General features: G+C 33.4%; 2 protein-coding genes across 3 annotated transcripts; one reads left to right on the top strand and one right to left on the bottom strand.

The window, feature by feature from the left end:
* Nucleotides 1-72: 72 nt before the first annotated feature.
* LOC130641150 (methylmalonate-semialdehyde dehydrogenase [acylating], mitochondrial-like) lies at nt 73-10,882 on the top strand. Of its 2 annotated transcripts, none has more exons than XM_057447824.1 (16): nt 73-194; nt 3,870-3,908; nt 3,994-4,068; nt 4,361-4,522; nt 4,630-4,708; nt 4,843-4,966; nt 5,050-5,080; nt 5,357-5,504; nt 5,920-5,984; nt 6,308-6,364; nt 6,597-6,786; nt 7,087-7,184; nt 8,885-8,968; nt 9,049-9,228; nt 9,931-10,029; nt 10,636-10,882. In XM_057447824.1, exons 1-16 carry the CDS (start codon nt 144-146, stop codon nt 10,735-10,737), a joined length of 1,584 nt encoding a protein of 527 aa, XP_057303807.1. In that variant the 5' UTR covers nt 73-143; the 3' UTR covers nt 10,738-10,882. The 2 variants fall into 2 exon arrangements, with proteins under 2 accessions (XP_057303807.1, XP_057303808.1); XM_057447825.1 differs by lacking the exon at nt 73-194 and adding an exon at nt 2,335-2,376.
* A 440-nt stretch (nt 10,883-11,322) lies between these two features.
* LOC130641153 (bcl-2-related ovarian killer protein-like) lies at nt 11,323-12,559 on the bottom strand. The gene is made up of 2 exons (XM_057447829.1): nt 11,757-12,559; nt 11,323-11,548 (listed from the first exon to the last, which is right to left on the bottom strand). The coding sequence occupies exons 1-2, from the start codon at nt 12,429-12,431 to the stop codon at nt 11,408-11,410; spliced, it is 816 nt and encodes a 271-aa protein (XP_057303812.1). The 5' UTR covers nt 12,432-12,559; the 3' UTR covers nt 11,323-11,407.
* Nucleotides 12,560-13,111: the final 552 nt, after the last annotated feature.

Below are 13,111 nucleotides of genomic sequence, written 5' to 3'. Positions count from 1 at the left end.
TATATGCGGTAATATATTCGGCATAGACCGCCGCGGGGGAAAGCTTTACACGTGTCTGTAAAATTATACTGGTTCAGAATTTTACGTCTGCTGCATCCAGGCCAGCTTACTTGCACAATATTTTCGTCAAGCGCGCGAGAAGCATGGCTCAACTTATCTCCCGTGGTCTCAAGGCTTCCCTGTGGAAGCAGAGTGTAAGTATGATTGTGTTACCCGTTATTCATTGTGCAATTAGGCATAGTTGTCTAAAAAAGTAAAGACAACATGGTTGGAAGCATTTAGCTAGCTAGTTATATAACTACTTATTTTTTGTCATGAAAACGTCTCTAATGAATATTTTTTGGATGTATATTAATTGTGCTTTTAAAATGTGTCATATTGACAAAAGTTGTCATGAGTTCTGAATTCCCATATTTTCTATCCATAGCACACATGAACCGTTTTGGTTTTTTGGGGGTGTGTGCTGGGTTGGTTTTGTGCTGCCTAGATTGCGAAAACACTGCTTGTTTATTAAAAGGACGGGTTGATTATGTATGCATGGCCTGATTCAGCCCTTAAAATTAGAATTTTTTTTTCATCGGCAATAAAACTGCCGACTTGAGATACATTTCAACTGATTTGCGTCTACATTTTTTTTTTGTAGTAAAATTTTTCAGCTGGCAAAAACTTTCGTCATTCACCTTGTATTGGGGCTAGACCTCACATAAATTCGATGTATTGATTTCCGAAGACGATGACAAATGGAAACTTAATACAAGTTCCATGACCTACTTTCCCGATGATGTACTTCGTTAAGTTAATAGTTCACTGCCAACTGGCTTTCTATATGTTTCGAGACGAACTCATTAGAAGGTGCGTTGTGCACGTGCTATTTACGAACTGAAGGTCAGGGCGTTCAATAAGTTGTATATCGCAGAAGTCGCCGGTGACATGTTTCGAAAATGCTTGTCACCGGCACAGTTCACCATGAAGCAAAACTGTACAGGAGACTCAATTTATAGAGTCTTCGCAGAACATGTCTCCTCACAAAACCGAGGGCAGGGCTGACTTATTGCCTGCTGTGTCGTGTGGGAGAGAGAACTACTGGACTTCTTTTTAATACGATATACAATTTTTTGATTATTGTTATTACGAATCGAATGGCACCACGGTATTTCTGTAACGTGAATAATTTTAGTGATAATGACCTAACTTACTGAAAATCGAGTGTAATTATTCTTCAGTCGCAATGAGTGGGGGTAGCTCAAACAAAATCACAATTAACATTATTTGATTCTGCTTGCCACAGTTCCTTTCAAATTTTCATTATTTTTGTTGTTTTGATAATGACATCTACAAACTTTGCAAAGCACTTTAGCAATTTCATTAGAGTCATTTTCCGATTCAAACCCTAACTCAGGAAAATTCCACGAAAGAACTGTTTTCTTTTTCACCATATTTACTTTTTTATTTTATTTTCGTGAATTCAGGAAATTATTCCATCCGTTTAGTTTCAAATGAAATAAACCACCCGCCGAATACTGTGTGGATTCCCGTGTGCATTCCCATGTGGAGACCTGGTTTCTTTTAGGATAAGGAACTCGAGAAAAATGTATGCCAGTTTTCATATTACGCCAGAGAAAATGTGATGTAAAAATTCACCACAAAGGGTTTAATATTACAAAGAATAACATGCGATCAGTTGAAAAGTTTGTTTTTCAAAAAAAATGGTAGTAGAAACCAGGTTATAATACGTGAGCAGGTACGATAGAAATATACATGATCACATGTTCTTAAAAGTCCGCCAAAAGTCCGCCAATTTTTTTGCTGACGCAACTACGGTATTTTCTCATTTTACGTCGGCAATCAAGTCGGCAGTGCCGAATACTGACGCTAATTTTAGGGGCTGCTGATTATGTTTTTTTACCGTGATTTTGTTGTGGGTAACCAGATTATGAACGTTGAAAACTAGTCATGGCGAAAAAGAAAAAAGTCTCTTATTTATTTATTTTATTTATTTATTCTTATTTATTTTTTCTCTGCAGGATAAAAACACCATTGAAAACTAGGCATAACAAAAAGAAAGTCTCGACTTAATTCTTAGTATAAACTCCTCTTGTGAGTACATTTCAATATAATATACTTTGAAGTAACTAAATAATGATTATGTGAGTAAAGAACAATGGAAGAATATAATAACCTGTAAATTTTTTTTATTCAGAGTAAATGTATGGTAAAGCATTTAATTTTACAACATATACAGTCTGGATATCTAGAGATGACAGTGCTTTTTTTCATTGAGGCAACTGCAGCAATTGGTTTTAACTATTTTCATATAATTGCAAAATCTTTCAACAGCAGCATTAGAATATGGTGCACATAAAAATAGCTCAGCAAGTAAGAAAATACTTTTGAATCTGCTGTTATCTGTGTTGGTGTATAAGATCGCCCACAAATCCAGCGGTTGATACTTGGATAATTCGTAATATTTATTTGCGTAATCTACCAACTATGGTATTGTTCTGTCAGCTGAAATGATGTAACATTTGTTAGAGTTAAATTGTCTTTGAAATGTTCATAGACAGCTTTGACAGACTAGTTTTTATTTTGGCCAACGTTGTTAATGCTTTCGTGTTCAAAATTATGCAAATATGATTAAGGAGTTTGTCCCTGTGGATAGTAATGATAGGCAGGTGTGTAATCGATAGTATAAGGGAACTTAACATGTTATCCATACAATAAAGTTCACTGGTGTGATTAATAAAACATGTGGGAAAAAAACAATTGTGCCCTGTGAACAGGGAAAACAAATTAATAAACTAAAAGTCATATAGTACTGAAAGTATCAATTCGGGTGATTTACAATCATGGAAAATATTTTAATATTAACAATAAATTTCGAAAACAAAATGGTGGTGATTGATCTAGTATTGAACAAACTCACACTCAAAAAAAGTATTTGTTGGGTGTGCTTCACTTTGTTTTATTCCTAGAAACTCGAGATAGATAGATTATAACTTGGAAAGAATAACAATTAGTTGTCACTGATAAATATACTTACCTGACGGATAATTAGTGAACAATCACCAGGGTAAGAATGAGGAAAAAACGGTCTGTCATAACTCAAATTCTGGTTGGTCATGACCAATGACCGGTCGTTATTATGTTTTTTGAAAGTTCTCCTTTGAATTAAAACACCCTTTTCACTCTCGTTATGTATAAATACGTTATGTATAAATACAACAAATGCGGCACAATACATGTGTTTTCAGGAGGCACGTAAACAATAGAAAGTTGAATAGAATTAAAAGGAAATTGCTTAGATGTACCTCCTTCTCTTTTTAAACCTTCTTGATTTTATTAAATAGGTTGTTAAAGGAACTTGTTATGTTATGTAAAAAAAAAACAGAACAATATATTTTTTCTTTGATGATTCCTGTAACAAATTATTCATCAAACAACAAATTATAACAAATTATTGTAACAAATAAACAAATAAACATAATTTAATGAATGTTAGTAGGCTGATAAGTCTAGAATGCACGCAACTAAGTTGATCTGAACAACCTTGGCATTTTTTGTTGTTGCAAAATGTAATGGTGTCATCAATTGTGATAGCATGTAATTTAGCTAAAATTGAGCCATAAATCACCCAAGGCAGGTGTTAAACAGTGCTTCTGCAAATAGAGAATGTGGTTAATAGTTAGTAAAATCATCTTTGGTTTTCTTATTCTTATTATTAAATTGACACACAACATTTGTTGTGCAACACCTCTTGGTACCACTTCGTCATGCAACTTGTGTTTCCATAAAAGTGACAAAAAGCTTTTAGAAATAGGAAAAAAAATTCTGTTCAGCTTAATTTTAAGATGTGACATTTGACTTTATAGGTTTTGGGTTTGTGCAAAAGATCATTGACAAGTGGCATTGTAAGTTTTCAGTTCTTCTCAGAAAAGAAAGTATTTGCAATGTTTAGCCGTACAAACCGAATGGAAAGTAACACTTATTTTTTAGCCTAAAACCAAACTGCTAATTAATGGACAGTTTATTGACAGTAAAACAGATTCTTGGATACCTATTACAAATCCTGTAAGTATACATATCATTGTTCAAATTATTTATGCATTAAAATGTATGATAATACTACACATCCTAATGAATTGAGCCAAAACCGGCCAGTTCTAACTACTAATACTACACAACTATTTCCCTCATCTTATTATTTATTAACCAAAGATTTTTTCGGATAAATTACTTCTAAAATTACATGGTTTATCAAATTATTAAATTCTGTTCTAAACGCATATTCAATGATGTCTCTTTATTATGAAACACATCCCTTTAAACTATTGTTATGCATGTGGAATAAATTATTTTTAAGGCCACCAATGAAATTGTATCATACTGTCCTGAAGCAACAGAAGAGGAAAAATTAGCTGCTGCTACTGCTGCAGAAAACTCTTTCAAAACATGGTCTGAAACATCGATTTTGACGCGACAGCAGATTATGTTTTCTTTGCAACAAAAAATCAAAGATAACATGGTTAGTTTATTCATATAATTATGTGATAAAGTGAAACCAGTGGTTGTTATTTTTACTTTCTAATGTTTTTCTTCTCCATCCTAAGCAGTTGCTTTTGATCCTTTTAGAAAGAACTGGCGGAAATCATTACTTTAGAAAATGGAAAAACACTTGCCGACGCGGAAGGAAGTATCTTGCGTGGTCTACGTATGTATCTTGTGTAAAGTGTTAGCATCAGTTTAATTTTCTTGCTAAATAATTTTCTTCATGGAACAATTTTTTAACCTGGAGAAAGGTATGACAATGCAAACTAACTTAGGATTTGTATTCATTTTTTCCAGAGGTTGTTGAACACGCTTGTTCAGTTACATCATTACAATTAGGAGAAACCTTACCAGGTGTGTCAAAGGATATGGATACACATTCATACCGTGTCCCACTTGGTGTCTGTGCCGGAGTTGCACCGTAAGATTTTCGTTTCTAATGCTGTTGACTAGTTTAAAACTGAATGCTGTTATAATTCTCTAAAATTCTTACTTAAAATTTAGGTTTAACTTTCCAGCAATGATTCCCCTATGGGTAAGTTCCTTAACTATACTAGTAGATCCACAAAGTAGAGTTGTTATTGGAACAAAATATCTATTTTTTTTTAATTGTAGATTTTAAATAACTCAAATGTTTTGTAAGCAAATTTTGTTAATTTACCATTCACGAAACTACCCTACCACACTTCCTTAATTCCCCTCAAATTTCCTCAAATCTCCTCTTAAAGAAGGCTTTTTAACAACTTTCCTCAATTTGAATTTTGTCCTTGAAACTATGTTTGGAATTTTGATAAAATTACTGTTTGTTTAGATGTTTCCTATGGCATTAGTTTGTGGTAACACCTTTATTATGAAACCTTCTGAACAAGATCCAGGAGCTGCTATGCTTTTGTGCAAGATGGCAGTTGACAGTGGTGTACCAGAAGGTGTACTAAATGTTATACATGGAACCAAACCTGGTATGTAATAGGCAACTCCTGTATTATTGTGTGGTGTATATGCACTAAAAATAAAATTTTTCTGTAAAAAGAATTTGTTATAAGCAATTCATTTGCATTGTAACCCGGGCAGCAAGCCAATTTTTTTATACATAAAATTGAACTTCTTAGGATCAAAGAAAAGATGGATTAGAACAAAAAATATATCGTGTGGGACCAGTTTGTTCGCCTTACCACATAGAAATGTCACATTAGATCGGTGTGATTAATACATTATATAAATACAATCACAGTTTTATCATCCCAGCACAATGCTGGTTTGAAAAGTATTTAATGGCATAGGCACAAGGGCCGTTTTATTGCAAAGATTTTTTGCTTCACCAGTGGGGTATTTGTTCAATACTGAAAAATTAATTGCTGCTTTATGTTTTTTTAGCTGTTGACTTTATATGCACTCATCCTTCTATTCGTGCTATTTCTTTTGTGGGATCAGATCATGTTGTAAGTATGTTTATAGCTTAAAATTAGTGCCTCTAGTGCCTCAGGGAGTGAGAAATTGCGGCCACCCCCACCCTCCTCCCCCCCCTCCGCAATAACTTTTACAACAAATGGGAATTTTCTAAGTTCCAGCCAAGGTAACCAGGGAATATAGTTACATGTCTCATCCCATCAGAAAAAAATATTGAACTATTTTGTTGTTTTTAATAATAATAGTACATTTTTGAGTTGTCATTAAATCTCCTCTTTTAAAAAATAACTTACTGCAACACAACAAGGGTCTTGTTAAAAGGCCGTATGCATTAAAGCATCTGTAACATTTTTAGGGCCAATACATTTATGAAAAAGGTTCTGAGCATGGAAAACGTGTGCAGTCCAATATGGTAAGTGGCTTTGTCAGTTAATATAGGTTGTTTCCCTCTATAATTACATCTTGGATTCTCTGTTTGCTACACCCTCCAATGAGTAGACAGACTCTAAGAGTTTTTTCTCATGGTAAGATAAGTAATGCTGGATAAATTTTGAAATCCAATGTTGTTTTATTTGTTATTCTTTTGTCGCCACCAAGGGCTATCTGAAAGCTTTTACCTATGTAGTCTTAACTGTTTTATGTAGGGTGCCAAAAATCACGGAGTTGTGTTATCAGATGCAAACAAAGAAATGTCGTTAAATCAATTGGTTGGTGCAGCATTCGGTGCTGCTGGACAGCGATGCATGGCTCTCTCCACTGCAGTGTTTGTTGGAGAATCACAGAAATGGATTCCAGAGTTGGTTGAGCGTGCCAAAAGTCTAAATGTGACAGCAGGTTGTCGATCATTCTCCATATAATGTAGAAGAATGTTGATTATGGTAGCACTCAAGTTAAAATACCCAAATCTAAAATGGATCAAAGTCGTTAAAACCCTAAAAATATAGCTTACGTAGGCATTCGCCTGCTACCAGGACTAATATAGAAAACTTGATCTGAGTTTGTATCGGTAAAATATTATCAGTGTTTAGGACTAGGATGAATTTACGTTACTTGGCTTAACAAAGGTAAAAGAGAGAGACCCTATATGTGTTTAATTATTTCTTAGATCTTGTTTTTTTATTGTCTTGTTTTAAGGCGATAAGGAAGGAGTGGATCTGGGTCCTCTTATCTCGAAAAGTGCTAAAGAACGCGTGGAAAGGTTGATTCAGAGTGGTATTGATGAAGGTGCCAACGTAAGAATGTGTTTTCTTCATAACTTTATAAGTTTGTGATAAAGATCAAAATTAGCTAAAATATTATTTAGGACAAAATCTTATTTTTGAATTTCCGCGCCCGAAGGCGTAGGAAATTCTTTAAAACCGTCGTTTTTTTCTTTTGGAGCATTTTTTGAGAAAAAATCGACCCTGGGATTTCACGTTGACGGACACAGATGTAAACTTCGTACCCAAGCTCCTTAACTACTGGGAAGTTTAGTATTGACGCTTCAGGCCAAAATTGGTATTTGTTTTCGACAAATTTGGCACAGTTAACAAAAAAAGTATGCTGAACATAATGGTGACATAATAATTTTGATTTCTTCTTACCTAAATGTCATTTCAGGCCAAAATTGGTCCAAAAATTAAAACTACTTTATTTTTAACAAAATTTGGCACAGTAAACAAATAAAGTATGCTGAACATGATGGTGACATCAAAATTTTGATTTCTTGTTACCTAAATGTCATTTTAGGCCAAAATTGGTCCAAAAATTAAAACTACTTTATTTTTGACAAATTTTGGCACAATTAACAAAAAAAGTATGGTGAACATGATGGTGACATCAAAATATTGTTTTTTGCCACCTTAAATGTCATTTTAGGCCAAAATTGGTCCAAAAATTAGGACTACTTCATTTTCAACAAAAATTGGCACAGTTAACAAATAAAGTATGCTGAAAATGATGATGGTCCAAAAGTTTGATTTTTTGTCACCTAAATGTCATTTCAGGTCAAAATTTATATAAAAATTAAAATGCTTTATTTTCGACAAAAATTGACACAGTTAATAAAAAAAGTAATTCAAAATTTTGAAAGTTAGTCAAAATTTTGATTTTTTGTCAACTAATGCCGTTTAAGACCATAAACGTTTCAATCGCAAGACTCTCAACCATGAATGATAGGCTGTATTTTTTGTTAGCAATCTCTTTTAAAATGTGAGTTTATTATGACACGTTTCGTTTTGTTTGCGTTTGTTGTAAGATATAATGTCACTGGTGTGCTTTATCTTCGGAGGTTCATGCACCAAACCCCTTCGAATGTTTGGCACAATAACACAACGAATTGGCAGGTTTTCATCAAATATTTTGGTAGCGCGCGGAAATTCTTAGAGCCCCCAGGGCTTCTTGTTCTATTTAAAAGTGTAAAATAATAGCGGTTGAATATAAATAAATATGTAAAATTTACAATGTATACACCTTTTTTTTTTACAAGAAATTGCATTTGGGCTTAGGCTCAATGTTTTTTAGTTTTTTTGAGAAATAAGCCTCAAATGTTTCTTATTTGTTTCTTATTCGTAATTGTTTCAAAAACATGAAGAGAACGATATGCTAGAAGAGGAGGGTGAAGATGATGGAAATATATTTCATTTGTTTGACTTTAAGTGCTTTCTGTTTAGTGTTCTTACAAAAAAATTGTTTCTTGGCTTTCTAAGCCTGCCCATGTTTCTTAATGTTTTTTATTTTTTTTTACTTTAAGCATATGTTTCTTGTATGCATGTTTCTTGTAAAAAAAAAGTGTAGTTAATTTGATTAGTTTCTAAAATTTTGCGGTTCACTCCTTTTTTCGAGATTTTTTACAGGGATTGAGTTTTACACATTTGTAGCAAATTGTTTAATGTGCAAATTAAAGTGTGATGCGAATCCTAATCAATAAGGGTTCAAAACTTTTTCTTTTTAGTGTATTCTCGACGGAAGAGGGATCACTGTTCCTGGTTATGAGAATGGACATTTTGTAGGACCAACTATTCTTACGAATGTGAAGGTAGCGTTTTTGTTTTTTCTGGGTGGGTTAGTGTTTATGTTGTTAATCCTACTACATGTTTAAAAAAAATCTTTTTTTAGCCCGACATGGAATGTTACACCGAGGAAATCTTTGGACCTGTCTTAGTAATTTTAAATGCCGACACGTTAGATGAAGCTATTGACATCATCAACAGCAACAAATACGGTAACGGTACAGCGATCTTCACAAATTCTGGTGCTGCAGCTCGAAAGTTTACGCAAGATGTAGACGTTGGGCAGGTGGGAAACTAAAATTATACCATTCTCTTGGTTCGTTTCCGTTCAATTTCATTCTCTGTTATAGTGCATAAATATCACGAGTTTTCTTGTTAGCGCGTGCGCACTTTGGTATAATTAGAGATTTCAATTCCGCAATAGCGGAAATGCAGTGGAATGGAAACAAGCCTGTAAGTGTGGAAACGCTTGGGATTTTTTCCAGATCCGCAAAATTCCGAAGAGCATATTTTTGTGAAAATTTACATAATCGAAAAAAAATGTTTTTCTTTTTTCAGTTCGCTAAAGTTAATGCTAAGTGACTAATTTGATCATATAATTCTTTAAAACACCTTTCTATGTTTTGAGGTTCAATTCTTGACATTTTCCAGGTTTACTTTTTGTAATTCGCGAAAGTTAATGCTTGAAAAAATTTTCAAGAGCATAAATTCGCTGAAGTTTATGTTTGCAAAACTTTTTAATATGGCTCATTCGCGAAATGTAAAATTTTATGCAATTGCCTTATCCGTGAAAATTTCTACACTTAAACTTAAATATAAAACTTTCACGAACATTAGTTCCCGTAATAAGAAATGTTTATGACTAGGTGTATTGTCGATCAAAATGTCTCCGATTAGTTCAAAGAAAACAACTGGGGTTAAATACAAATATAGATTTTTCTTCAGACAAAACTTGCCGTTTCAAGACTTGCATATGATTGCTTTATAGATTGGTATTAACGTTCCAATTCCTGTACCACTTCCTATGTTTTCGTTTACTGGATCTCGCGGTTCGTTCCGCGGAGATATGAATTTTTATGGAAAAGCGGTAAGTGATACAAACGTTTAGTGTTACTTACTAAGCGGAGAGAATTTGGCGTGGATGTAATATGGAGATAAGCTAAAAGTTTTGACGCAGATTAAGTTTGGCGCATTTCAAATTTTGCTAAATTTAACGAGTAGAGGAAGAAGCTATTAATTTTGTTGACAATCGAGTTATATTTAGCAAAAGAAATAGCTTCCAAACGGAAATCAATCGCGTTCATTCGCCATTAATTATTTTTTTAAACGCAAGTGTAGCCAAGGCCCTAAACCAATTCAGTTATTTGACAATGACGTCTTAAAAATAGAGAAATGTGAATAATTTACCTTCAAATTTAAAATTTAACAAAAAGGTAGATATTAAGCTACCACCAACAACTGTTTATCCCCTCTCCTCTTCCGATTGCGTAGCTACCAGTTCCAATATATTTTTAAAAGTTGAATCAATGACAATAAAACAAATTCGTTCGTTGAAACAAAGTCAATGTTGCGATTGAAAACTTATCCGATGAAAACACGACTGAATTGTGTTTGAAATATTTTTCAAGATTGACAATTTTTTTTTTGTTAATGCAGTAATATTTCTCATGCTGGCATGTTCTCATGTTTTTAGGGTATCCAATTTTACACTCAATGGAAAACAGTGACATCTCTGTGGCGTGCTGAAGACGCAACCGACCAAAAAGCTCAAGTTTCGTTCCCCAAAATGGGTTAAACGAATTAAAAGTTACCTGAAAATCTTCATTGAGATGGAGGGCATAAACGTGTGACAATTTTTTACAAAAGAGTCGAATAATAAATAAAAAATACATTAATGTAATATTTTATATCAAAATTATATAAACAACGTCTTTTTAAAATCTACATCTATTTTTTTAACAAAAACTGAAACGAATTATAAAAAATTCCAAGTTAAATTATACATCGTGTTAGTTTAAAATGTTAAATGCTATACTACACGTTTTTTGATATAAGAAAAAATTTATAAAAAAAAGAGCCTTAAATTCTTAAAAATTTTTAAGAAAATCCCCAGCCTCAACGTATTAAGATCAAATTTTTGGAGACCTTGATATGTATATTAAGAGTTACTAAATACCCATAATTTTAAAATACAAAACAATCAAGTTTCGTTTTTTTTAAATATACATCCTAACAAATTTATACCCTAAAAATGACAAGAAGTCCTTTTCAATAAAAATAAAAGATGTCTCGAATAAAATACATAACTATATAATCCTATGGCTGTCGATAAAAAAAACAAAGAAAATAGGGAAATAAAAATTAGAATTTTTTTTGAAAATTTTAGCCTATATTTAGGCATTTTCTAGGAAAATAAGGCTAGGTTAAAAAACAAACAGTTTTCTTATAAAAAAAACAACGTGTATTTACGGCGTTCTAAAATTGATAGCTAGCGTAGCAGCCAAGACGACACTAACGAGTAACACGATGGCTGACGATGTCCAGATTAAGTAACTCGATGTTCTGGATGTTTTCTGCTGTGCTGTGAAGTAATCAAACAGTCCAATCTGAAATGGTATAGATTTAGAATTTAGACTAAGAACGTTCTTAATTATGATTATAATTTATGGAAACATCTCGGCCTTGATGTTCTTATAAACTAGGTTCTTATAAAAAACGTACGTTTGTCCGTTCAATTACGAAACCGGGTCTCAATTAAAAACTTCGAATTTTAAAATTTTCTGACGTGAAATAAGATGACTCCATGAAACTCACCCAACCTCCCTGTTCCACTATCCAGTCTGTTAATTCGTTTTCCACATATTCCACAGACCAGTTTTTAATTCGCGGAATGTAAACAGAAGAGCCACATAAAACACAATCTACAGCCAATGCACCAGCAAATGCAAATAAGGAGACCACTTTAGCCCAATCTACTCCTTTCGCAAAAATTTCTTTTCCGACATTCATATAAACCCGACGTAAATTTACTTCTCCAAGAGATCGAATATTTAATTGTTGTAGAACATCTGTATACACACTGGCATGTCGAAACTCCAATACTTCGCCAATGTAAAGAAGAACTTTTGATAAATCATCAATTGTTAAAGCGCATCCTCCGGAAGCGAAACGTTTTTCAGTCAACATTTGAATAGCTTCTGAAGATACCTGTCTTTCGGAGGACTTCGTTGATAAATTTATACTACGACTTACCATGTCCTCGTCTCTCGTTAATGATGAAGCGGGAGTTATTTTCCTTTGCTTTAAATTTAGTCCTGACCTGATAAGGCGATCGTCAATGTACTCAGAACATAACGTTTTTGCATCCTGTATAACACTATCGCTTGTTACATTTTGATCTTTCTTACACGAAGAATTCATTGCACCTTTTAAACGTACCAGTGTATAATGATAAGCTAAAACTCCCCAGTCTTTAAGACTCTCATTCATTATTTATAGTATCAAAATTACGCACATACTTATAAATAAATCGTTTATCACTTGCGGAAAATGTATCCAGCCAGCTTCCTGCATGTAAAACTAAATTTTCTCGTGTTGTATGCGGATTAGGAGCTTATAAACAAATGCGCCATTTCTAAACGTGGTCAGTTTCAAATTAAATGTTTTTAATAAAAATCTTACAGCCTTTATTACAGCAAGTTCGGTAAAACAAAGCTGTTTAAGCTGACGTCAGCAAAATAGTTAAAATTATAATGGCTGCCTCCGAAGCTGGTAATTTTTTGAACATTTTTGCAACCTTGTAGTTTGGCAGCAGAAAATTGGATATTAATAATAAATATTAGGCAATGCAATGGCAAAAGTTAAATAGGGTTGGGAATTAACCTCTCTCTTTAACTAGTTTTAACTTGCCAAATCTCCTGATAGGCAGCATTGTGTCTGCAGCTAATTCTTCTCTGCATGTCGTCTGGCGATTTCTTGACTAGTGAATTATTGTGAAAATTCATGCTTGCTGAATAGCTTTTTTTGTTTTGTGATGAAAATTTTCTCCTGGTCACCTACACAGTGGCATTTTTGGGGTGACTTCTCAGTAAATTAGGCAGTGTTGCTTGGTAAATTGTTGTCTAGCCCAATAATATGTAAGATGTCAAATGCTTGTTCTGTTTTGAAAT

The sequence above is a fragment of the Hydractinia symbiolongicarpus genome, chromosome 4 (genome assembly GCF_029227915.1).
Source record: "Hydractinia symbiolongicarpus strain clone_291-10 chromosome 4, HSymV2.1, whole genome shotgun sequence".
Lineage (NCBI taxonomy): Eukaryota > Metazoa > Cnidaria > Hydrozoa > Anthoathecata > Hydractiniidae > Hydractinia > Hydractinia symbiolongicarpus.
Note: the sequence above shows the minus strand (reverse complement) of the source record. Positions and strands in the feature narration are given on the sequence as shown.

Excerpts from the sequence above, each read along its gene's own strand:
- LOC130641150 (XM_057447824.1), top strand. The coding sequence starts at position 144 with ATGGCTCAACTTATCTCCCGTGGTCTCAAGGCTTCCCTGTGGAAGCAG. Across the intron at positions 4,523-4,629 it reads AAAAAATCAAAGATAACATG|AAAGAACTGGCGGAAATCAT; the intron begins GTTAGTTTATTC and ends TGATCCTTTTAG. Across the intron at positions 9,229-9,930 it reads AAGATGTAGACGTTGGGCAG|ATTGGTATTAACGTTCCAAT; the intron begins GTGGGAAACTAA and ends ATTGCTTTATAG.
- LOC130641153 (XM_057447829.1), bottom strand. The coding sequence starts at position 12,431 with ATGAATGAGAGTCTTAAAGACTGGGGAGTTTTAGCTTATCATTATACA. Across the intron at positions 11,549-11,756 it reads TAGTGGAACAGGGAGGTTGG|ATTGGACTGTTTGATTACTT; the intron begins GTGAGTTTCATG and ends ATACCATTTCAG.